Raw genomic sequence first — 26,862 nt, forward strand, 5'->3', positions numbered from 1 at the left:
TGGCACACATCACTGCATCAAGCAAAAATTTATTGGGCAAGGACTTGGCCTTAAGCATGCATCTGGCCATCTGGACCTGTTCTTTCTTTCAGAAACAGGATTATGCTGAGGAGTGTAAGGGGTAGTGCATGAGTGAACAATGCCCCCTAAAGCCAAAAATGCATCAAACTCCTTTGGCATATACTTTCCCCCCCTATCTGTGTTGAGGGTGACAAGTTTGCATCCAGATTCAATCTCAATCATATTCAGCCACCTCTGAAAGCATGAGAACACTTCAGATTTGGCTTTTAAAGCATATACCCAACAATATCTTGTGACGTCATCAATTAGAGTCATGAAATATTTGTACCCTCCAATGGCATTTGTCCTCATTGGGCCACAGACATCACTGTGCACTAGCTGCAATTTCCTTTGTGAGAATTTTGGACAATCTTTTTGAAAAGGAAACCGATGAATCTTACCCAAAAGACAACCCTCACACACCTGTTTGGAAACTATGTGAGTTTGAGGTACATCATTTGCCATGCCCTATGAATGTAACTTGGCAAGAGCTCTATAATTTAGATGACCCATTCTCTCATGCCAAAGATGAGTTTCAGCAAGCTGAGAATCTGAAATAGCAAATGCTTCAATAGAAAGTGCAGCTGAGTGATAATCAAGGTGATAAAGCCCCTTTTTTAAAGTGCCAATAAGAACTACGGCATTGTAATCACAAAGATCATATACTAAGCATCTGTATCCATCAAATATCACTCTGAAACCTGAAGTGGCAATTGCTGAAATGAAAATCAAGTTGACTTCAATTCCAGGCACAAAAAGAACATTTATCAAAGTGACAAGATGGCTTGAAATGTGAGCTGCACATCTCCAATTCCTTTTACAGCATAGGAAGCATTATTAGCACATGTGAACACGCTCCCTCTTTTGGCCCAAAAGATGAGAATTTTGATGTTCTATATCTTTTGATTTACAAATCCAAATGGGGTCATGTTACATATCAAAACGAATGGCAAGGCATGATTTAGATGATTATCATGAGCTTTTGCACCATTTAGTAAAACTTCATCCATCAAAATATGAATTTAATAAACAATTAGCCGATATCTTGCATCCAATCTAAAGGATAGTTTACCTAATAGGGACCATGTCAATATGTTGTCTATTTTGGCTTCTACCATTGATTTATATAAGCAAAGATTGATTTGTTTTGGAATTTAATTCATTTTAAAGAAAGGGATGTAGTTACTCTTTAGATTTTGTTGGATTGGTGGGATGTAAGAGTGATTCATTAGGGAGGGTTTTTTTGGAAACAAAAAAACATGGGTTTTGTTTCAAGAGTGAACAGAGTTCCAAAAACCAAGCATTTGCACATGCATGTAATGTGAACTATTCCATTCAAGAAGTCCTATGAAACTTTTGACTTGTGTGGAAGATTTCATTGGTGATCTCACTTCTCCTCCCTCCTCCTCCTCCCTTCTCCTCCTCCCTCTTCCTGCTCCTCCTCCTCCTCCTCCCTCCTCTCACTTCTTTCCCCCATGCTCTTACATCTTCTTCCTCTCCCACTCCTATGCTCCCCCTAAACCCTTTGTTCCTCAACCCTTAAACTCCATGATCTTCGAGGGAGACGAGTTCTCCACCATGTACTCTACCTTAAACCTTAAATCCTCCTTCTAACCCTAGAACCTCTCTAAACCTTGGAACCTCCTTCTAAACCTTGGAACTCCTTCTAACCCTGGATCTCCTTCTAAACCCTTTAACTCCCTCTAATCCTGGAACCTCCTTCTAAACGTTGGAACTCCTTCTAAACCCTGGAACCTCCTTCTAACCCTGGACCCTCCTTCTAATTCTTAAACTCCTCCTAAACCCTGCAACCCTCGATGAAGGCGGAAGCCTTCATTACCTCAATCATGATGATACACGTTCCTTTTACACATGCATGCACTTTGTTTGCTTACCACACTTAAGCCTACGTCTCTCACCGAAACACGACTCGAGGTCCTAAGCTACACATATATTACAACCGACAACCCCGATATATCTGTAGGTGACAAAAAGCCTCAGAACCCTACATACTGAGAAAACCCTGCTCTTCCTACGAAACCCGTAGGAAAGAGACAACATTTGGCGCCGCAGCCGGGGAGACTAGCGTCTCAAGTAATGAGTAAACATACGCAAGTATGTGTTTTTTAAAAAAAATACTTCGAACTTTCACAAACATAACACTCAAGGTCAAAGAGAGTAAATTTTTTTTTCCATTTCTAGCCAAACATATCTACCCCAAGCATCAACCTTGGGTTACTACCTTAAGAAATTTTCTTTATTTCTTAAATAGAAGCCACTTGATAAACAATCAAGTTAGGTAGTAGACACGAATGCGTAGAGCTTGCAATTTCGATCATTTCACGTTTTTGCAGAAGAGCAAACCGAGCTATTCATAACAAGTTACGGCTCGGGAAGAGTTTAAGGTTGAACCCTAAACCTAAACTCATTTCCTATAAAAACCCACTCCACCCCCTCATTCTTCATCTTTCACATTTTGCCTCCATCCTCTTCTTCATTCCGAGCCCTATGCAGGACACTCCTCCCTCTCAATCGACCACCACCTTACTCCCATCCTCACATTGTAAGTGACTTCGAGCCCATCTCGCAGCAATAACCTAGCCATCCACCTACCGTCCATTGTTCCTCAACCATCCCGTCACATCGAGAAAGACTTGGAGAGCGTTCAGGTTACCACCTCTTCCTCCCTTTGGATTTCCGTCCGTCAAGTTTTTTTCTTCTTCTTCTCTTTTTTCCCCCTCCCATTTCCACCACCCCCTCCCCTCTTCCCCCCCTCCATCTCCACCACCCACCTCATTTCCACCACTCTTGGAGAGCGTTCAGGTTACCACCTCTTCCTCCCTTTGGATTTCCATTCGTCAAGTTTTCTTCTTCTTCTCTTTTTTTCCCCTCCCATTTTTACCAACCCCACCTCCCTTCCCCCCTCCATCTCCACCACCCCCCTCATTTCCCCCTCCCCCCTCCATCTCCACCACCCCCTCCCCCCCTCCATCTCCACCACTCTCTCCCCCCCCATTTCCACCACCCCCTCTCCCCTTCCCACTCCATCTCCACCACCCCCTCCCCCCTCCATCTCCACCACTCCCTCCCCCCTCCATCTCCACCACCCCCTCCCCTTCCATCTCCACCCCTTTCCCTCTCCACCTTCCATCTCCACCACCCCCTCCCCCCCTCCCTCTTCCATCTCTTTCTTTCCCTCCCCCCCTCTCTCTCTCTCTCTCTCTTTCTCTCTCCCTCTCTCTCTCTATCTCTCCCCCTCTCTCTTTCTTTTCCTCCATCCTCTCTCTCTCTCTCCCTTTCTCTCTTTCCCTCCCCCTCTCTCTCTCTCTCTTTCTGTCTCTTTCCCTCTCCCCCCCCCCCCTCTCTCTCTCTCTCTCTCTCTCTCTCCCTCCCTCCCCCCCCTCTCTCTCTCTCTCTCTCTCTCTCTCTCTCTCTCTCTCTTCCCCCCCACCCTCTCTCTCTCTCTCTCTCTCTCTCTCTCTCTCTCTCTCCTTTCTCTCTCTCTTTCTCCTCTCTCTCTCTCTCTCTCTCTAACCCCTCCTCATCGACCGCTCCTCTTTCCTTGCTATGGGCCAAGCGTCCACGGCGGCGCCCACTGGCGCCCCATCTCCACCACCCTCACTACTCTATCCCCTCCCCCTCCCCTGCACCGCCGCCCCCGTCTCCTCTCCCCCCGCCCTACACCCCTCCGCGCCCATGCCCCCTGCCTACCACCCTACGCCCTCCCCTCCCCTCCCCTCCCTTCCCCTCCCCTCCCACCCCGCCGCCACGACCACCTCCATCCCCCTCCTCAACCCTCCCTTTCCCTTGCACCCCCCGCCGACGCTACACCCCCTTCCTCCCCCCCACTCCCCTCCAACCCCCATGCGAAATCTCTCGCCGCCGCGCAACAAACCCTCCCTCCGCCACTGCGACCAACCCCTCCCACACAGTCTCCGAACGATTTTTTTTTTAATAACTAACCTAAAATTAACCTTAGAGTTTAACCTTAGGTTAGTTAGTCTAACTAGGTTAGGTTCACCCTAAGTTAGTTACTAACAATTAGGTTAGATTAACTAACCTTCAGTTAGTATCTAACTGTAATTAGTATACTTAGTTAGATTAACCTCCCAGTTACACTAACTAGGAGGATATAAGTTAGTTCATCTAACTAGAATTCACTTGGTTCAAACCCCTCAGTTGGACCTAAAGTCTATTCACACCACCCTTAGGAACCTTTCCCTCTCCCACACAAGTAAATTTTACCCCTACTTTAACCCCTCGTAACTCATCCATTTGGGACCCAAACTGAACCCTGTTTGAACCCAGATTTCACACATGGAAACACCACGCTACGGGGTATTTTTCCAACCCATTGCACACCATTTCGACATCCTAGCACTTGCTCATTCGTGCCCCTATGTGGGCCTCGTTTCGCACAAATTTGCTCACATATTCACGCCGTTATCTCCGATTAACGATCCATCCGCACCGACACATTTTCCTACACACGTAGGACAATCTTAGGCACATTATTAACACGATGGTCCCTACACAAACTAACACCACTCTAACCCTCCCAACAAAACTATATCCACACCCGCACTTGTGGCAGAGATCCTTCGCAAATCTCGCCCAATCTGCATGCAGCTACGTTGCGGCCAACGCCTCCGACTCCAATGCTCGACACATCCGCATACAACTCCGCTGCAACCACCGCCCCCGCCAATCCTCTATCCCGAATCTCCCCTTGAAATTCAATCAGTCCCTTTAACTCCTTCACACCCCAACATGGCTGGATGTCATCGCGACAATGATGGGGATATCAGCCTGAATGCAGAGGCTGATAATTTCTTTAATCGAAGAAATGATAACAATCAAGGCCGACGTCCCTTGGGCCCAAATATAATGGTAGAGGAGATCCAACCCGATTCCTCCAGCATTTTGATGCCGCATGCCACACAGGTGGAGATCAATCCCATGAGACCAAGGTGACTTGGTTTCCCATGGCCTTAACTGATGAAGCGTCTGAATGGTACCTAGATCTTCTAGTAGAAGAGCGCGCCACATGGGACCTACTTCAAACAGAATTCAAACAATGCTTTTAAACATAGCAGCTACAAGATGATACCGCTCTTCAACTAAGCAAGCTTGAACAAGGCCGCCGAGAAGATATACGCACATACCTGGATAAGATGAAACGATTAATCGCCAAATGTGACCCACGTCCTGATGCAAAGTACCTCACGGCATGGTTCATTGCAAGACTACGAAAGAAAATCCGAAAGGATATGAAAAAGATAAGCAACTATGAAACGTTCAGTGCTGCTCATGCGATAGCCATTGATATCGAAGATGGCATGATCGACTCAAACACTAGCAGTGATGACGTCAGATCTGGTACACGCGATAAGCGCTCGAAAAAGGATACATCAAAGGACACTGCCGAAACATCTAATGAAGATCGCCTAGAGGCCATGACCATGAAGCTGAAAGAAGACATGATGCAGACCAAGGGGCAAAAACTTCAATTGCCTCAGCCGCAAACTCAGACATATCCACAGCAAGAAAATGTCTGGTGTCCACATTACATGGCCAATCATACAATAAATGAGTATCCGGTCCTAAGAGCTAGGATCACTGCACAAGCAAATCCACCGCCAAGGTTGTGGTACCATATCTGCATCATCGGTAGCCATGATGAGAACAGTTGCATCTTCAACATGCGCAACAACCCGTCTCGACCTCAACAATATCAAGCGACATCCATGCCAGTATACAGGTAACCGACACTTGCACAAGCGCCCCCAGCTCCGAGACTAAATCTTGTTCTCGTTCGGACACAAGTCCCACAACTACTCAAGAATCCGAATCCACGACAATATACAAGAGCACCAAATCCAACTCCTCAAGCAGTTCCAATACATCAATTACAAGCCGAGGAAGTAGACTCGCCATTTGAGTATGAAGCAGAGTACCCAGTGTACTATGTAGAAGGTACAAAGAGTCTAATATCAGTTTATGCAAATCAAGTACGTCCCAACACATATCGTGCACCAATCAAGTACTACGGTTGTGGAGAAAATCACCGGATCACAGAGTGTCCTCGTCGTGAAAGCCCAACTACTTTCCACAACCCCTCTGTAGAGATTGTGACATAGGACATGTCTGTATGGATTGTCCCATGAAAAATAAAGACCCATAACAAACAGAGGTTAAGCTTAACGTCCCAATCTGCATCATGGGGATGAACCATCAAAGTCAAGGTCCAGCAAGTGTAAAATCACAATCTATAAATGTAATTACATGCCAACAGAAAGAGGCCACCAAGGACCCTAACATTCTAATCCAACCAAAACGCCTTCTGAAAAAGAAAGCACAAGTACCTCCACCTCTGCCAAGCAATGAGCAGCCGAGCTCATCCACAACAAACGAGCCTCAAATAAAAGAAGCTCCATACCCAAATGCAGCGATGGAGAAGGCTCATTTTTAGGCACTTCAACAATGGGTACAAAACGAACAAGCTAATTTGAGGCTGAGAAACAAGCTCAAGACCCAATCCATCACTTGGCCCCACAAAGTATTGATATTGTACTCGAGCCTTTATTCCAACAACAGACTCCACAACATAATATACCGCCACGTCAACTTGAAGGAGCCGCACTCTCTAGCATCTTGAGTTGTCCTATGTCAATTCCCATCGAAATCCTCCTACGGAATTGTCTCAATCTCTGAGAGAGTTTCAAAGGATGGATTGAACTCGCAAATCCCCCTCCACCTATGAACAACATTGAAGATATCCCTGTGCGTATAGGTGAGAGAGATGGCATACGCAACATTACTGTGCCTTTGATCCACAAGACATATAATGAAGTCCAAGCCATAGTGTATGGTGGAGCAGGTGTAAATGTCCTATCCAAGGAGCTCTACGAAGAATGGGGTCTCCCACCAATGCAAAAGACTAATTTCAACATACACCTTGCCGATGATTCACGAGCTAAACCCTTGGGAATAGTGAATGGCATGTACACCAAGATCGCAAGAGTCCGCTTTTCCCTTCAATTCACAATCTTGAATCTCCCCAAAAAATCCTATCAAATCTTACTAGGACGTCCTTGGTTATGGCAAGCATCCGTCCTCCATGACTGGGGAACTGATAAACTGACAATCCAGAATCGTGACACCGCAGTCAGAGTGAATGTGGGAATAGGAGCTATAAAACCAATTGTGCCTAGAGCATTGGATGACACATCTTCCACGACAATCTCAAGCAAATCAGCTCCCCTGCAACCACAGGCCATAGCGGGTGACTCACAAAGCAATGTCAATAACTGGATACAAACATTGGCAACCATCGACAACTACCATTCATTAGACCCCATCTTCTCACAGATAGATGCTAAGGCGCTATAAGTAGATCCTCCACTCCCACATGACGAACCAATCAATCTAGAGATGCCATTCTTTATGGCTAACCTCGAGTGGGATAATGAACCTGAAGAAGGTACCCATACCAATGATGACTCAGATTTTCCTTGGGACCTTGAAACAAAGGTTGAGAATGCTGAGATTGAAGGCCAAATCTTTGATAATGACTTAGTCATTCTGCATGTTCTCATGGCAATCGAGCTCCCAAAAGTTGAACCTCCAAAGTTGAATAACAACTGAAGATCTCGTAAGAAAGCTGAAGGAGAAAATCGCAAAAAAGCCAAGGCCGAGCACTTCAATGAATTTGAACAAGTCCAATCAAGGATTGTCGAATTATACCTTGCAAAGTCAACTCCCCCACAATCAGAATCACCGCCTCTTGAATGGTCCCTGAGGGACTAGACGGAGTATGCATAGCAAATGAACCCTTACTTGGAAACACCTTACCAGTGGAAAAGTTACCCCCACAGTTCCCAACGTAAGAAGTTTCGAAAATAAAAGCCACATGTACGGATGAAGCTCGATCAAGAGACTTCAGAAAAAGAAAGTCAAGAAGAGCCTAACAAATTAGTAAATGTGACTATGCCACCCAGTACACATGCCACATGTCAGGCCAATTCAACACCATCAGAGGCCGATCTTCGAGAAGTGCCAGAATACTTCAAGAATTACACAAGTGGCAGTGCGCCAATAGCAATGCCTAGACTACTAAGAGAATCTGAAGTTCAAGAAACCGATAACATTGGAGAAACTCCAATCTATGAGGGATCGGCAAAAACACGCACAATAAACCTCGCCCTTGAAGGGGAGGAAGAAAAACTGGTTTTCATTGAAAAATAGCTTCGTCAAGAAGATGAAACCAAACTCAAAGCACTCTAATGGAATAATGTGACTGCCGAGCATGATCATACAAAGAGATGAAAGGAATTTCACCAGAAGTGGCAGTACACACGATACCTATAAGGGAAGGTGCTCACCCTAAGGTATGTGGACCTTATCGCACAAATCCTAAATATGGCACCATGGTTTATAACGAGCTGGAAAGACTCCTAGATGCCGGATTCATCTATGAGATCGAGCACACTGATTGGGTTTCACCCATTGTCATTGTACCTAAACGCAACAAGAAGCTCAGAATATGCGTAAACTTAAAAAATGTGAATGCCGCCATAATTAGGGATCACTATCCCCTACCTTTAAAACAAACAGTGTTGGAAAAGGTGGCAGGCTCCGAAATATATAGTTTCTTGGATGGCTTTAGTGGCTATAACCAAGTGCAAATTGCTCCTAAAGACCAATCAAAAACAGCATTTGCTACAGAATGGGGTATTTTTGCATATAGAGTCGTGCCATTCGGTCTTTGTAATGCCCCGGCCACATTCCAACGAGTCATTTTCACAGCTTTCAAGTCATTCCTGAATAAGTTTTTACAAGTATTCTTGGATGATTTGTGCATCCATTCAAACAAACAAGACCACTTCAAATGTCTTGAAGCAGTACTAATCAAATTCAGGGAGTATGGCATCTCCCTAAATCCAACAAAATACTAGTTCATGGTCACCCACGGAGTTGTTTTGGGACACATCGTCTCTCAACATGGGATTGCAACTAACATGGACAAAATCAAAATCATCATGGAATTGCCTCCTACAAATTCCAAAGGTGTACAAGTCTTTATGAGACATGCCGGCTATTATAGAAGATTTATATTGCGGTATGCCATGATAGCTAGACCACTTAACAAATTATTAGTGGAAGAAGAGTGTGACCAAGCCTTTGAGCTTTTAAAGTAACACCTAATCACAGCACCCATCCTTATATCTCCCAATTGGGATATCGATTTTCATGTTCATACTGATGGATCCAAGTATGCAATTTGGAGTGTGCTTTGTCAACCTGGTGAACATAAGAAAGACTACCCATTCTACTTCGCCAGTCGACAACTCAATGATACAAAGATCAACTATACCACCACTGAAAGAGAAGCCCTAGCAATGGTGTATAGTGTAAAGAAATTTCGGCAATATCTACTGGCAAATGATTTTGTCTTCTACACCGACCATCAAGCATTGCTTTATCTTGTGAACCGTCCGTGTACAACAGGAAGAATAACCAGATGGCTCCTCTTGCTTCAAGAATTCAACTTCAAAATAGTGGTCCGCAAAGGTGCCCAACACTATATTGCTGATCACATGTCTCGAGTCAAGTCGGGAGAAGAAGCCACTAGAGTCGAAGACGACTTACCAGATGCCACACTATTTCAAATAGATGTTGTTCCAGAATGGTGTGGCGATATCATTGGGTACTAGATGGCAGAAAGACCACCCCCTGAAATGAAAGCAGTAGATGCCAGAAAATTGATTCTAAAGGCTGCATCCTATCAACTCATTGCAAGACAACTGTACAAGATGGGCAAGGACCAGATATTAAGAAGATGTGTAATGCCAACACTGTGGGCAGATGCCTATGAATATGTAAAAGGCTGTGATGTATGCCAACAGACTACTAAACCACAACACAAAGACTTCAATCCCCTAACAACACTTGTTACACAAAAGCCATTTGAAAAATGGGGGATTGACTATGTCAGTCCCATACATCCAGCAACAAAAGGAACACAGGCACGCTACATCATTGTGGCCACCAATTACTTTACAAAATGGGTTGAAGCTAAAGCAGTCGAAAAGACATGTAGATGGGTTGAAGCTAAAGCAGTCAGAATATATAAAAGGCTGTGATGTATGCCAACGGACTACTAAACCACAACACAAAGACTTCAATCCCCTAACAACAGTTGTTGCACAAAAGCCATTTGAAAAATGAGAGATTGACTATGTGAGTCCCATACATCTAGCAGCAGAAGAAACACAGGCACGCTACATCATTGTGGCCACTGATTACTTTATAAAATGGGTTGAAGCTAAAGCAGTCAGAAAGACATCTCGATGCCAGAAGCACAGCAAGATTCTTATACGAAAATGTGATCACCCGATTCGAACGCCCCATTGAAATGGTGTCGGATAGAAGCACACATTTTATCAATGAGGTAATCCAAGAACTCTTGTCTGGCTTCATGGTAATCCATAGAAAAAGCACATCCTACTACCCCATGGGAATGGACAGGCAGAATCCACCAGCAAAATAATATGCATTATCCTCACCAAGGTAGTAGAACCACAGCGTTTTGATTGGGCAGAGAAACTGAATGCTGCCTTATGAACATACAGAACCACATTTAAGGTCAGTACAGGAAACACACCTTTTCAATTGATGTACGGCCTTAAAGCTGTGGTCCCACTAGAATTTATAATACCAAGCCTACGCATAGCAGTACAGGAATGCATGGGAGACCATGAATCCTTGAAAGAAAGGCTCTATCAGTTGGAGACGCATACATAGACAAGACTAGTCGCCTACCATGCCATGACAACAGAAAAACGCAGAAGAAAGGCATGGTTTGACAGAAACCTTAAAGCTAAAGACATCAAGGAAGGCGACAATGCCAAAGTACACAAGGGGAAACTGAAGTATCTAGGTCACGGACCATACCGAGTACAAAAGATAAATCCCATCGGAGCTGTGCTACTAGAAACATTGGATGGAGTCCAATTCAACACAACAATAAACGGGAGCCGACTGAAGCGCTACTACATCAACACGCAAGCACTTGCATAAGCATCAATCGATTTTACCTAGGGCTCTGAAGTGATGACTGAGTTCTAGCTGCCCTATGAAAATCCCAACAAAAAAAGCATATAGTTAGTCCCTACCTAGCTACTAGGTCACGTGCACTCACACACTTTCGCTTAGACACATAGATGATTGCATGAATAATTGTACCACACACTTTCATTCCACACTCTCAAAGCATGTATAAAAATAAGATCTCTCTCTCACACACACACAGAGAAAGGTCATACCAGCATGCCAATCAATCTAATGATCAATGGTACACTACATGCAAACGGACGCAGGTTCAAAAAAGATGCCGCCACTAAAGAGGATGCGCAGAAAGAGCCCACCGCCTCAACCACGAGACCCCCTCTAGAGTTCGCAGCCATCTACATCCTCTTAACCACGACAATCATAGGCATTTATGGTCCAAAGCGATAGCTTCGAAGAGGATTCAGTGCATGACCAAGCAGATTAAATGCCACCCCAGTCACCACCGGCCTACACAGCCATTGACGGGGCCCAATCACTAGAGAACTTGTCTGGCTACCCATATCGACTTATGCTCTTTCCCAGGAAGCAACATCTTACTTAGAGCAACGAGGTCTAGGTAGTTTGCATGAGAGCCTAAAATCCTTGGGAGACAATCCTACCATAACCACATACATCAAGGACTTTCTCCATTCTTACTACTCCATCAATGCAAAGGTTGGCAAGTACGGTACAATCACTGTACAGCAGAGCCTACTCAACATTATCCTCGACAGTACAGTCATTGAACAGGCTTCCTCATTACCAAAACAAGGTGACAAATACCCTAAACGGCCTGCTGATGCAAAGTTTATCGAAGTAATTGTTTTAGATACGAAACGCTTCATCCCAAACATTTAATCAATTCTACAGCGATGAGCAGTCTCTCCTCACCAAGGACACACTGATCCATAGAGACGGCATATTGCTTTGCACAATCCTTGACCATCGCCTCAAGGAAGTAGCACAATTCCTATCCACAATCCTGGGGGTTAAGTGTGGTAAAAATCGCTCCCTTCCACTCCGCACATTTGTTTTGCTGAGTAGGAAGCTAAAACAAGACTAGGTCTAGCACTTCGTCATCTTCTTTACAAAGAAACTCGATGGTTCTTCATGCCAAAGATGTAAAATTCCACATCTATTGGCTATAATCATCACAAAAGAACTACAAGAAAGAGAAATGACTCTGTCCCACTCGCCAAAACCAATTGAGGAGTTGTGGAATTGCCCCACGAGATGCTACAGCTCGGTACACAAATGCAACCAATATGTCTCTACCAACAGCAGCAACCAGAGCTCGAGACAAGATCGGCACCCGAACCTGAGGAAAGATCGGCACCAGAGCCTGAGGCTACATCAAACTGGAAGAGATAGGGCCCTAAAATTAAGTTCAAGTTTTGAAAGGTGGCTGGTGCATTAGTGAGCCCAAAGGGCATCACTTTAAACTCTTAGTGTCCCCTTTTTGTCCTGAAATCTGTTTTGTATTCATCACCTTATCCTTAATCCTTTCTGTCCTTAATCCTTATCTAGTTGTACAATGACCTTAGGTCAATCTTGGAGTAGTACTTAGACCCCTTAAGCTCATCCCATCAATCATCCACTTAGGGAAAGGAAACTTGTTTTTGATGGTCACTTTGTTGAGCTCTCTATAATCAATACATTGTCTAAAAGTACCATCTTTCTTCTTCACTAATAGGACAGGAGATGCAAATGGGGATTGACTAGGGGGGATAAAACCCTTATCCATCAACTCCTGGATCTAAGTGGCCACCTCTTCTTTCTCAGCATTTGACAGCCTGTATGGTGGCTTCTTGATAGGTCTAGTTTCTCCTCTAGATAGATGGCATGATCCACGTCTCTCTCAGGGGCTAGACCAGGAGGGGGTTCTCTGAATATGTCTTGATACTATTGTAACAGTCCCAGCATGTCCACATCATCTACTTTGAAGTCCTTGCCCATGTCTAGAAGAGTCATTGTCATGTCCTGTAGATTCATGGTGAACTTACCTAGAGTCCTTAGATAGTCACAGCCAAGTATAATACCAACAGATCCAAGATTCAAAGCAAATAGATCAGTAACACATAAATAATCTGAGGAAAGATTAATTGCAACATCAGTACAGATTCTCTGGCTGGTAGTAAAAGTAACATTAGCCACTTCTACCCTCAAGCTGCAAGGTAGATCATCCACTGCTAGCTTCAATGAATGGATAGACTTACAGTTTATAAAGCCATGAGTGCTTCTAGTATTACCAGAACATAGGCATCTCTGCCCCTTACCTGCACCTTGATTCTGAAGGTGGTGGGACTGCTTACACAGTCTAAACCATTGGGCAAATATTGTGTAAAGTTCTGGCCGAGTATCCCAAGAAATCTCTTCATCACTCACAGTCCCATTGCCCTCAGCTTCTCTGCAGCATTCTTAACAATCAAAGGAACTCTCTGGATGGTAGGAGCATGGATTGTGAACCAGCTGTGTGGAGAGCAAGATAATAAATTCCAGGTCCTAGAGCTACCCATAGCTCTCAACCATGTGTCTAACTGGTTGTAGGCCAACCGAATTCACCTCTCTTGAGGAAAGCTTGATATACCTTGGAAGAGCTAGGCATAACCTCAGGGCCTGTTCCATGAGCTGGACTATCCAGAAGGAGTTGTGTTCCATGAAGGTATAGGTTTGAGGGACTGTTGTGAATATGCCCTTCTGGCTTCAGCCATGAACTCCCTATTCTAGCCTGACCTAAATCCATAGGCCTCTTGGGGTAGTTCTTCCTTGGTAATCTCCTTACCTTTTGGCTCAATCCTGCTCCTTACTGAATTCATATCATTCCTAACACTTCTCAACTAAGTAAAAGCATTGTCAAGATTGGCTCTACAGTGTCTTTCCATAGCCTCAACCCTCTACTCCAACACTGAACTAAACTAACCAACTTGTCTCATTAGCTTCTGCTGTTGGCCCACAAGAGGATGCATCAGTTCGCTCTGTTTGTCCATCATTAGCTCTTGCTGCTCCAACATAATTGCCATGAAACCCTTAAAATCAAGCTTGGATGGTGATTGGTTATGGGATCTAGGAGAAGGACTTTGAGATTTCTCATCATGCTCATGGTCACTGGCCTGATCATCATCTATGAGTGCTAATGCCTCAGCCTGATCCATCATTTGAGCTTCCTCATGCTCCATTTCAAGTCAGAGATCCCTAGGTGGCTTTCCCTTCCTTGAATTATCCTTGGAGCCATCAAAACTAGGAGCAAATTACCTCAATTTCCAAGCCTCAAATCAACTAGAAATGAAAATTGTCTGTAGCTGTTTAGAACACTGTTTGAACAGTATATCCTGTGTTTAGAACTTTAAACAGAAATTCATTGTTTTAAACACTGTTTAGGCCCTTTATAGGACACAGAGTAGAGGAACTGTTTAGATGCACCATTTAGAACCTCAGAAGCACTCTCTGCCAAGACACTGTATAGGAGCACTGCTGCTGCCAAGGACAGCACGTTCACTGCGACATGGCAAAAACACAGAGCACAATGCACAATTTACCCTAATCTCGAGTTCTGAGGGCTCAATTACCAATGATTGCTGCAATTTATGTATGGCAGGATAGAATAGAGCAATATAGCACATAGAATTGAAAAGCCCCAATTGATCTGTAGGCTAAGAAACCCCAAATTGCACCAGCTGGAACATATTTCGAGGCGATAACAAGGGCAAATGAGCTCCAATCTGTTAGAAAATACCCCAACAGAGGGTACACACAGCGGAAGACTTATAGTAATGCCCAGGAGCTCACACAGTGTGCATGTGGGGTGTTACTTAATGTGCATAAAATAGGTGTGCAGACTCATCAATAGACAATGAACCAGCCAGATAGAGAAACCACCAAAATATATATTTCCGTCCAAAACTATGGACACAATACAAAAGAGATAGATCCAGAGTCCCACCAATGGTGTGGTCCTCTGATCTAACCACGAGGTCCTTCTCCTATCTGCCGGCTATCTCTAGACTCGAGCCCGCGTGCTCCACCTCGAGCGTCTGTAGACTTTTCATCCAGAACAACCCTCTCCACCTTACTGCCTGTGAATCAGCCTAGGTGGGCTGCCTCTCAAGCTCAGTCTGCAGCTCCTTCAGGGTCACCTTCACCTCCTGTGTATAGATCCAAGGCTTGCCTTCTTGCTGCTCCTGTCTGCTGTCAGAGGGCTGCTCCCGAGAATGTGATCACAACGCCTTGCTGCCCTAGAAGACGGCCAAGGTCCAGCCTCTAGGAACTCAGTCTGTAGCTCACCTTCAGCTCTCCTTCACCCCCAGTGTGAGGCCCAAGGGAGTGGCTCCTGGCTGCTCCTGTCTGCTCCTGCTTTTGCTGAACTGTTGGATACTGAAATGAGGCCACAAGCCTCTCCTTTTATAGGCCCCAAGGGCCCCTTGAACTAACCGACCAGCCAGCCCTAAATGGGCCGACTGGCTGGTCTGTTTGGGCCGACCAGTCTGCCCCAAAACAGCCCTTTAAGGGCTCACAAAACTAGGGCCCTTTGGCCACACTTCTAGGGCTTTTGGCCCTCCAATCAAGGCAGGGGCCCAGCCTATACAAGGCATGCCACTGCCCACTGGCAGCCCCATTTGCTGCTCTACCAGGCCCCATGCAGCCCTGTACACCTGCGCTCCTGACCTGCCATGTCAGCGCCTGTTTGTCCTGCCGGTTCTGCCCTCTGCCAGGCTCTTCTCCAGCGCCGTACAATTCCGTACACTGCTGATGTCAGCGCCATGCAGATCCATCCTAGCTCTGGGTACCTTCCATGTTCTTTGATGTGAGGTGCTGCCCATGACATGGGCAGCCCCCTCTCTTCTTTTCCTCTTGGGCACATCCTGCCCTAGGTCTCCCTCCCCCACGCTCTCCTCATTTGGGGGCTTACAAATGGGGAGGTGACCATTCCAACACAATCAATCTCAAACCTTTGCAGCAGCTAGGCTAGCACTAAAGGAGAAGGCTAATCAAAAAGTAGTCCAAAATCTCTTCATTCAAGCTGCTTGTGAAGTCAAGACGATTTCATTTTAGTCTCTCCCAAACAAGCATCTTGGGGAGGACATCTCAATAGTCAAAAGGAATTTAATATGCAAAATAAGGACCAGCTCACATGATCTAGAAGTGGAGAAGGGTAGATGGATACAACCCAAGATCCCAAGGGAGGAGAGGATATTGCTATATCCAGATGACGTGGCACTTCTGTCTTCATCAGCAAAGGGCCTCCAGAGACACCTTGATGCACTAAAGTCCTTTTGCGAGTCCCATGATTCGAAGGTCAACCTTGGTAAAACCAAGGTCATGATCTTCAATACATCTCGAGCCGTTATGCACCAGGAGCAGTTCACGTTTGACGGGTCGCCTATTGAGATTGTCTCGTCATATACATACCTTGGGGTTATCTTCTCTGGACCTATCTTCACTATGAGACCCACAATGCGGGTCCGCCTAAGCGGGGGATACGCTTCATTGGCCAGATTCGAGAGGCAATGCTTCCGCTGACACTTTCAGGATCCACAGACCAAGAGATTGCCGTTTGACTCCTTGGTCCGTCTAGAGGAGATGTACATCAGCCCTTGTTGGGGGCCAGATCTATCAAATATAGAGTGGGCCCGTGTGGAGCGGCTAAAAGTTCTCATGCTATCACAGATGATCCATGGTAAGCCGTCCGTCCCTCACCAGATTATTCAGGCTGAGCTTGGGTCATCCCCACTACAGCTGGATGCAGTATTTCAGGTTATCACCTACCTATACAGGGGTTATGGGGATTGCACTTCTGGCCACAGCAGACTACCATGGCTAGCATTGCCCTCTTCTAATCTCATGCAAAAGGGCCTATGGAGAGTTGTCACACGCACTAACAAGAAACCAAAGGATAACGAGCCAGATAAAGTCTCCCTGTGGAAGCAACGCAATGAGAAAGCCATCAGCATATTAGGTAAAGCACTTGGACCAGATTATTTCCATCATTTAGATGTCTCCATTGAATGAAGAGTCGGGATAGGAGTAACATGTTGAAGAAGTTCGCATCTTGCTGACATCAGAGCTTGTGATGGAGAGAGAACATTTCCATTCCAGCCAGCTCCTCTCCTCTCCTGCCCTCTCCTCTCCGCTCGCATTGAATGAAGAGTCGGGATAGGAGTAACATGTTGAAGAAGTTCACATCTTGCTGACATCAGAGCTTGTGATGGAGAGAGAACATTTCCATTCCAGCCAGCTCCTCTCCTCTCCTGCCCTCTCCTCTCCGCTCGATTCCATTTCTCACCCCCCAGCTCTCTCCCTCTCTCTTCTTCTTTTTCTCTCTCCTCGTTAACCCACACAGCCCCCTCCTCCATCCTAGATTGGGCTCCCCCCGAGGTTAGCCTCAGCAAAGAATGGGGGGAAGAAGCTGATATACTGGCAGACAGCAAATCAAGATGCAGACCCAGACATCCACATCCAGATTGATGCTAAGCAACTCCCAATGACAGCTCACACAAGCAGATGGATAGTTCAGATAAACCCTATGCAAGAATGACGTCAGGCCCCATGCTATTCAGCCCCTTCTCAAAATCGTACAAAGTCTATTCAACATGCAATAACTGAGGTAACCAGGTATAGAGCATCCTAGTAATGCCACTTTGCATGAGTGGCCCTCAGCAGTGCCAATTGACAATCCGACTGAAGCATCGGATTCATGAGACAGATACTGCTCTGATACAAACGACGTTTCAATAGCCCCTGTGAATCAATATGCTGTACTAATCTGAAATGCATTCTAACCTGCTGTAGGCTATTTGGCCTCTTTCATATGTGACAAATGCAGGCCTTACAACATGGGCCATAAATGTATGTCATTTATACTCTCAAGCATATTTAGTAGAGCAGAATGTCCACATAATGCTACTCGAGGTGGGTGCATGTTACATTTCCCATTCAGCTTAAAGTTTGACAGGGATCACATTCTTGGATAACACCTGCCACATTAAAACCGCATAGTGATTGACAAGGGCTATCAAAACTCCATTCGCGTTAGAAAGAACCTTGGTCCCACGAATCCGAAGCTAATACTACTCTTCTTCCAGGGCCCAATTGACATTGCTAGCTCAGTTTGCAGCACACCCCTGCTCTTTTCATGAAAAACATCATGGGAAATTAGAACTTTTTGTAATGGGGCCACCACCTCATCATGACTTGAACTTAAAGCACTTGAATGAGCTGCCTTGGAAGGATCAAATTCATTTGTCTTTTCGTCAAGGGCATTATGCTTGACACAAACGTAGAGCTTCTTTTTCTATATGACGTAATGACTGGAACCTTTGTAGGCTAAAACAATCCCCTGGACCCAAAAAAATGTAGGCTTCAAGAAACCAGCATGATATCAAAGTCTCGTCTCCCCGATCACTAGGAGCAAGCCAGAGTCTGCCCACTCACTAGAAGCTATATGGAACACGGCAGTGCTCGACAATAACTGAGAATACGCCCTTCATCTTCCTTGGAAAAAAGAAATCAAGCACTAACCGAAAAGCATTAACCTTCGAGATGTGCCACTTCATCATATACAATGCCCGCAAAGAGAAGGAAAGGAAGCGCATTTCAGAGAAGTTTGCAAATGTTAAAGGAACAAAGACAGGAGAACCTCCCTTGAATAATGAGGAACAAACGATATAAAGGATGCCACCCAACCTGAAGAGATGAATAAGTAAGGATCGAAGTTCCACAGCACCTGGCGCTGGGTATAACTCGCTAATGCCTTTCTGTACAAAAGCAGGCGGCGCGTGGCAACATATGCAGCATCATTGTTTGCAACGCCAGGCTCCAACGCAGCGGCATAAGCTTCCGCTAGTCTCTCATATTCGTGCCGTTGCTGCGGAGACTCGCAGGAAAGCTCGGGAAGTGATGCACCATTCTGCGATTCTTGAGCCCGACGACGTTCCTGTCGTACCTGTTGCATTTCCAAAGGGTCGATCCCTGTCCTCGGCCCCTTCGAGGTCCCATTCTGAGTTTCTGCATCATGATCTTGCATATCTTGTTTTCTCATCTCTACAGACTCCATTCCATTCCCCAGAACATTGTCCCAGGAAACCACCATCGAAGCATTGATTCACATATACGTGGCGTTGCGTTCGGAACCAGCCAAGCACTACTGTCAAGCGCAGACGCTATGGTTTTGCAGGGTTTTGAGATGCTGGAGGCTGAATCTCCTCTGAAACAGGCGAATTGAACAATGCGATGCTTCTGATTGTAGTGTCATTTTTGTGGATGCACAACTGCATTTTGCCAAATGTATGCGAGAGCTCCTTTTAGAAAATCTACACAATGGAGTGCACCTTTGTACTAGTAGCTTGACCCGTCTCGCTCCCCCGACGGGCTAGGGCGAGGCCATGGGGAGGCCTTTCTTGCATATGTAAGTGGCAAGCGGCGAAGCAGCGAGTCACTTTCACATGAAGAAGAGTCCAACCCATGGCTTCTCCGTGCAGTCGAAGTCATGGGGCAAGGAGTTGACACATCAGCAATTAAAAGGTTGATGTGATGGGCAAGTTAGGAAGATTTTGACACTTCAGCATTTAGGAAAGTGCTTTGGTATGATGTGATGTGATGTGATGGGTGGGTGGTATGTAAGCTTTTGACACATCATCAAGCTCATAGCCCATCATTTTCCATCATTTAGGGAGACTTGATACAACTATTGAGATCTCATCTCCGAGCCCCCGTGACTTTGACGAGTTAGAGCCCCGCTCAGCTACATCTCAAGGTTGGGATCCTTGTGAATGCTTTTTAAGGAATTTTCAAATTGGATCTTCAATATTTCTTTTAGTTGGGAAAAACGTTTTTGTTAACATTGCATACATCTCTATCTACATGTGCATGTGGTCTATGCTTATTTGTGCGAATGCATGTATATGTACATGTGTATGTATCTTCTTTCTTTACTCACCCACATGAATACAAACATCCAAACATAGAGACACACAGAGAATCAACATACATGTGTAGAGACACCCTCAAATGTGTAAAACACATCCACATGTGCGCAGGCACGCGCGCGTGCACACACACACACACATGTGCACATGCACATGTATTCTGTACAGACACTTAACCATGTGCGCATGCAATTTTGTGTGCATGTGATATAAGTGTATACGTGGGTGTCTATTTGTGTGTAGATGTGTGCTTACATATATATGCAAGCATGTCCTTACATGTGTCACAGCTCTATGTCTAACTTATCCATTTTGTATGTTAGACTTGCCCATTTGTGGCCTATGCACTACTATGATATAATTGTGCATTACATGCCTTCTCCCCATGTTCTTATGGTTATACCATCTCCTTCTGTCCTGCTCTTCTTCTATTTATTTTTTGCTGGAATAGGAGAAACTCACCCTTACTCTTTCTGTATATTTTTCCTTACAATCCCCTAAATCTTTGATGTTCACACATCCAATTTGACTTCTCTCTTTGAGAATCTGTTTAGAGCAACTTGCAATGTGGATATGTGGCCTAGTTCACCTTAGGAATGTCTTACCTACTCCCCCTCATCATTATGAATTCTTTCTCAAAGGTAATTAGGGATCGCCTCTTTTGTTGCAAGCTTTTGGATCACCATAGTTCCCTGAATCTCTTCTTCTTAAGATTGTTCCTTGCCTTTCCAACATTTCCATTGCCATAGCTCCCTCTTCCTTCTTCCTATCAACCTTTGCAATTTCCATCTCCATCTCTATTTTCCTATATTTGTAAATCTCTATTGCCATTGCTTTGTATCACACCCATCCCTATAGCTTGAATACAGCTCGCGATTGTTACCACGACCTCCATCACCACTATAGTTTCATCTGCCATAGCAATAGCTAGAAGAGGCACCATCAATAACAACATAACGAAGGAGCCACCTATAGTAGCAAAAAGAGCAACAATAGGAACAACTTTGGCGCAATCTCAGTCCTCATCTCCTTCCTTCGTCCCCTCCATTGACTGACCTTGATCATGACCCCTTCCTCCATTCCTCTAATCTCCACCCACCCCCCAAGTACCTTGTTGTAAAGATCAATGGCATCACTGATAGGTCTTCTCTCTCTAATCCTTCCTTTGGAGGGGCAATAATAATAACAACTGTGGGGCAAACTCGCACCTCATGTCCTTCCTTCACCATCGGAGCCTAATTCCTCTCCTCACCCTTTCCTCGGCACCTCATCACTATGATCAATTGCTAGGTTTATTCCTCGAGCACATGGGTATTGACATTTAGAAGTACATCTATAGTAACATTCATAAAAGGAAACAATGGAATAGAAGAAACTCGCCTCTACGGGTGATGTCAAGACTTGGATCACTTATGATTTCAAGTCTTCTAGCTTGCTCTATTATAAAAATTGGAAATGTGAGTAGAGGCCTTCAATGAAATTGTGCTAGCACTGGCTGTGTTGTAATGGCCAATTGCAATTGATGGCAGGACACATGGGCAGGCAGCCAAAGTGTTTGGAAGGCAATGACCCTTTTCCCTTGAAATTAAGCCTCTCCCTTTTTGGGATGAAGTCTCAAGAAAATGTTAACACATGCATGGCTATAGGGCAAGAAATGTCGTATGAGTGCTAGCAAAATTTGGGATGATTGTACTGATCGTATTTGGGCAATAGCTATACAATTTGGCAAGCAAGATGTAACCAAAGGAGGAAACTTCAAGCAATAGTCAAGATGGTAGTTAGATGCCTAATGGGAGTCGTCTAGACCTCCAATTCCTGTGAATGCTCCTCAGCTTGACCTCCAAAGGCTACACAATGTAGCAAAAATACCAAGACTACGTGGAAAGAATGTAGTTAGATGCAATGCCAGTGACCAAGGGGTGACCTCAATGACCACTATGAACTTCCAAGATTATCAATTGTAGAAAACTTGCTTCTATTACCACCAGTTTGAGCTCTTGCTTGTATGCATGCTTTGCATAAATATACATTGAGTAAGATAGGAGATGGATTGCTCGTTCATCGAGGATTCTACCCTTGGCCGCACACAGATGCTACCCTTGTGAATCTCTCTCTCTCTCTCTCTCTCTCTCTCTCTCTCTCTCTCTCTCTCTCTCTCTCTCTCTCGCCACTGGCCCCTCGTCGCGTCTCCCTGTTATTGCTGCCCATTGCCACATGTCATTTTTTAAAGCTGCTCTCCTTCGGACCATTTGTTTGTAGCTTTGCCCGCGCATCAGATCTACCCGTGCATGTGCGGATCTATGCTTCTCCACCTCTCACCTGCCTACTGGCTTGGATGTCTGTATCCTTCCTTCGGCCTACCACCAGCCCCAATTCATGCCTCCCCTAGTCTTATATCTGCACACACACACCACACTTCCTAGCCCTTTCTTCTTTTGAACACCCCTTGTCTACCCCCCCCCCCCCTCTTTTTTCTTTCCTTTTGCCCTTTTACTTTTGATTCTTTTAATTATTTACACTTACTCTCCTTCATTTTTTCTCTTTTTCTATTAGTTCCACTATTCAAATATTTAAAGTTAAATTAAACCTCCAAAGGTTTCATTTCCCTTAATTTATATCTTTCAAGCCCTTAAACCCAACACACCCCCCCCCCTTTTTAATTTTCCTAATTTCCAAACTCTCTGGTTTTTTTAAATATAATCAAAATTCTTTTCTTAACTTACCTCACTCTTTCGCATATTTTTTAATCCTTTTTTTTACTATTTATTCCCTTACTTTTTAAACTATTTGATCCTTTACTTTTTGTAATTATTTACGCTAAACTTTCCTCTTTTTTTTTAAATTTTAATTCTTTTTCCCCCTTATCTTAGCTCCACTTTATTTCTTTAAAAAAATACTTTTAAATCCTTTTTAACCACCCCTCCTCACTTTTTCTATCGACCTTTTTAAAAAAACACCTCGCACGTATCCCCAATATATGACCGCTTGAAGGAGGAGTCATGACCGTTAAATACTAGTGCTACAATTTTGTGATGGAATCCTAGTACCCCGAAATGCAATTTATAAGGAGACAAATCGAGCATTCGGCTAGTTAGAAAATCATGAGATTTAAGATTGCAATTGAAGATGATATTGTAAAAGATATGCATATAGATGAGCATAAACTCTAGCTATTGCAAATATTTTTCAAGTCCTTCAATAGATGGATGAGGATGCTAAAGGTGAAGGATGCAAGAATGAATGAAATATTAATGGGAGTTCAAATGATGCCAATAAGTTATTGGGGAGTGGACAATGCTAGACAACGAATACTGAGAATAATATGTGGTATTTACCTTCAATCAAGAACTCAAGGAAAGTAGTTTCAGCTTTATAGTTAGTGCTTTTGCTAACCCTTCTGGTATGATACCATAAGAAAGCAATAACAGCTCTCAACACGTGGCCATTATGCCTAAAGAAGAAAAGGTCAATACCTTCATTACTTATATTATTTTTTAGCACTTGGAAACCTTGAAGAGGAGAAATTCAAAGGTTCATACTAAGGATGTGCCAATGCCAAGTCCATTTCAGTAAAATTTTACTAGGACTAAAAATTGTGGGTAAAGCCACATCAACTCTGACAATAGATGCTAGAGACCTTACTAAAGAATGTAAGGCAATGATGTTGAGTCAGTGAACAAATCAATGCATATCTTCTTACTCTTAATTTCTCTTCAAGAAGTTGAAATTATAGGTCAAGAACTTAGTTATATGCATCGGCCACAAAAGAACTTTTAGGACCACACAAGAGGTAGATGGGTTACAATGTTGGAAATATCCTTCCTTGTAAGATTTAGATCTAAATGTGCATGTCATGTTAAGGTGGTATTTATTTATGATCCTTTAGTGGATACTACTAAAAGAAGAGTGTTTTCCAATGTATATGCTTAGTATAGCCTAAATTGTTTCTCACTTGGAGATTTTAATATAGTGAAAAATAAGGACAACAAATGGAAAAAACATTCAAGGAGTTGGTCTCTCCCTTTGGTACTCAGTCAAGGAAATCAAAAAATTAATTGATATTTGCAAACTACTAGTTTCACTTTGCTGAGATTATCTACACAAAAGTTTATCTCTATTATGCAACCATGTAGTTTCTGTATAACATGAAACTATGGTTAACATTCTCTTGTTAAATTGATGTTTATGCCAAGTTTTTCCAAATTGTATGCAACTATGCATAGCACACTCTTACTTAACTAAGTTTTATGATACTCTTGTGAAATTAAGATCCAGGCTAAATTTTTATCTTCATAGAAAGGGAAATAAGAACTAGATCTACTAAAAGGAAAAAGACCCTAGGAAAATACACTATGTAAAGATTGAGGCACATGTGCAATCTAGAAGGATGTGATTTTGAGGGAAGATGAAGTGTTCAAAGATCATGCCAATGTCCCATTTGAGCAATACAAGCGATAAAGTTGTGATGGGAAATGCTCGCAAAACCTGCAAATCCTTGAAAAACACAGCAACACTCTTTGAAAATACGCACAAACTCTCAAAACTCACAAACAGAAGAGACAAAACAAGCGTGCTGGGTACAATCTCCCCCCATAGGAGTGGTGCTCTCCTTCCACCTCCTATGTATTTATGTATATTCCTCCAAAAAGCTTCCGAGCAAAAATCCTACAAAAGCCTCTATGCTTTCCTCCATGCACCCTTTTACAAAAAGCCCATCCACCTTCTAGAATAGCTTGCTTTTTCTAAAAATAAAGCTTTTTCTAACTTTAATTTATTCACTTAGCCAAGCCACTCATATTCCAAAATTCAAATATGTACATAAGCTTTTGTAATATGAAAAATTAGGCATAAGCCTTATTCATCCCTGCATCACTGGAGTTGCGCCTACGCGCCCAAAATATGGTGGATCATGCTTGCCAGATGCCATCGCCCGATCAATTACTCTTCTCCTGGATTCACACAATCAATAGTAATGAAATATTTCAAGCATAAGATAACCTTGGAATTAATCACCACAATCAATCAACCTTTCAGTATTATAGCAACACGAAATCAATAAATCACAGATGAATGGTACACACATACGACACATACCATCTCACGGTGCACCTGATGCTACACATGAATAAAATTGTACGGACGATGCACACATGCTACACATACCGTCATCACGTAAGTGGTGCACACAATGCTACACACTCATATAGCCCGCAACCGTATATCCAGCCATGTAGGAGCACACATGCATCACTACGGAACAACGAGCACACATGCATCAGCTGCACGACAAAAATGCTAGATCTCACTAAACTAAATACTGAAGGATTAAATTAATGGGATAATTCCAATTCTCGTAACATCCCTCTTGCTTGAAATCGCAATTGCCCTCAATTTCATGACAAAAAAGTAGTCAATAAATCAGGGTACTAACGAAAATATCACCCGGGCATTCTTTAAGACAACCTATCTCTGATGGAATACACCTTCCAGACACAGTTAAGTATGTGCGCGGTGCAAAGATGAAATCACTATGAAAGGAAATGCACACAATTACAAGACTTATCTCAATTCGGTTTCCAAGTTTTGAAAGCGGCTATTTGTCGAATAGTATCTCTGCGAGATCTCGAACTCAAACAATTCCAACAAGTGAATCCACGTTGCATGGTACAAAGCAAAGCTCGTGTCCGATAGCACTTGTAGACTACCTCCTACTCTTGTGAACACAAGTGCTTTTAAGATTCTCCTCTTCCGTTGGGTTGCTCCCTTGTTTGCACTTTTGCCTTGAAGGATATCTTTATGACTAGGAACTTCAAAGAATAAAGCAACAAAGTGACTTGACCTAGTGGATAGTCACCAATTGTTAAGCGGACTTAAGCTAGAACAGTATCGGGATGGGGGACCTCCTAGGAAGTTTTAAGAGCAATCTCCCAAGGCTTCCTCACACGCAGCCAACGGTGCTTTGGTGCTAGGTATGCCTGCGTATGCTTGGAGGAGCTAGGGCGCGGGTGTGCCTTTGAAGGCTTCGACCTGTCTGCGTATGGCTGACTTCTTTTGCTACGATTTTTTTTTCTTTGTCGCACAATTTTCTGCTTCTAATCTGTTCTGCGTTGTTCGCTTTTGCTGCTTCAAACTTCATTGCGCTCTTGTACGCGGTGTTCGCAATTTGACGTGTGCTGTGGTTTCTTGTTCCAGGACGTGAGGTGCGTGTGCTTCCTCTGCTATAGACGACGAAACCTTGGCTCTAATACCAATGCGACGAGAAACGCTCGCGAAACCTACAAATCCTTGAAAAACACAGCAACACTCTTTGAAAATACGCACAAACTCTCAAAACTCACAAACGGAAGAGATAGAATAAGCATGCTAGGTACAATCTCCCACCATAGGAGTGGTGATCTCCTTCCACCTATGTATTTATGTATATTTCTCCAAAAAGCTTTTGAGCAAAAATCATACAAAAGCCTCTGTGCTTTCTTCCATGCACCCTTTTACAAAAAACCCATCCACCTTCTAGAATAGCTGGCTTTTTCTAAAAATAAAGCTTTTTCTAACTTTAGTTTATTCACTTAGCCAAGCCACTTATATTCCAAAATTCAAATATGTACCTAAGCTTTTGTAATATCAAAAATTAGGCATAAGATTTATTCATCCCCGCATCACTGGAGCTGCGCCTACGTGCCCAAAATATGGCGGATCATGCTTGCCAGATGCCATCGTCCGATCAATTGCTCTTCCCCTGGATTCACACAATCAATAGTAATGAAATATT

The 26,862-nt window shown here is 43.9% G+C and overlaps 1 protein-coding gene across 4 annotated transcripts in view; it reads right to left on the reverse strand.

The window, feature by feature from the left end:
• LOC147886100 (Transducin/WD40 repeat-like superfamily protein) overlaps positions 1-19,582 on the reverse strand; it is a 95,490-nt gene extending 75,908 nt beyond the window's left edge. For all 4 annotated transcript variants that reach the window (XM_087395870.1, XM_087395871.1, XM_087395872.1 and 1 more), the window contains exon 1: positions 18,893-19,582. In XM_087395870.1, the coding sequence (XP_087251996.1) occupies positions 18,893-19,258 (366 nt within the window). In that variant the 5' untranslated portion in view covers positions 19,259-19,582. The remainder of the gene's footprint in view (positions 1-18,892) is intronic.
• Between the last annotated feature and the right edge of the window lie 7,280 nt (positions 19,583-26,862).

The sequence above is a fragment of the Dipteris shenzhenensis genome, chromosome 24 (genome assembly GCF_047967505.1).
Source record: "Dipteris shenzhenensis isolate YYH24624 ecotype China chromosome 24, Dip_SZ_1.0, whole genome shotgun sequence".
Classification (NCBI taxonomy): domain Eukaryota; kingdom Viridiplantae; phylum Streptophyta; class Polypodiopsida; order Gleicheniales; family Dipteridaceae; genus Dipteris; species Dipteris shenzhenensis.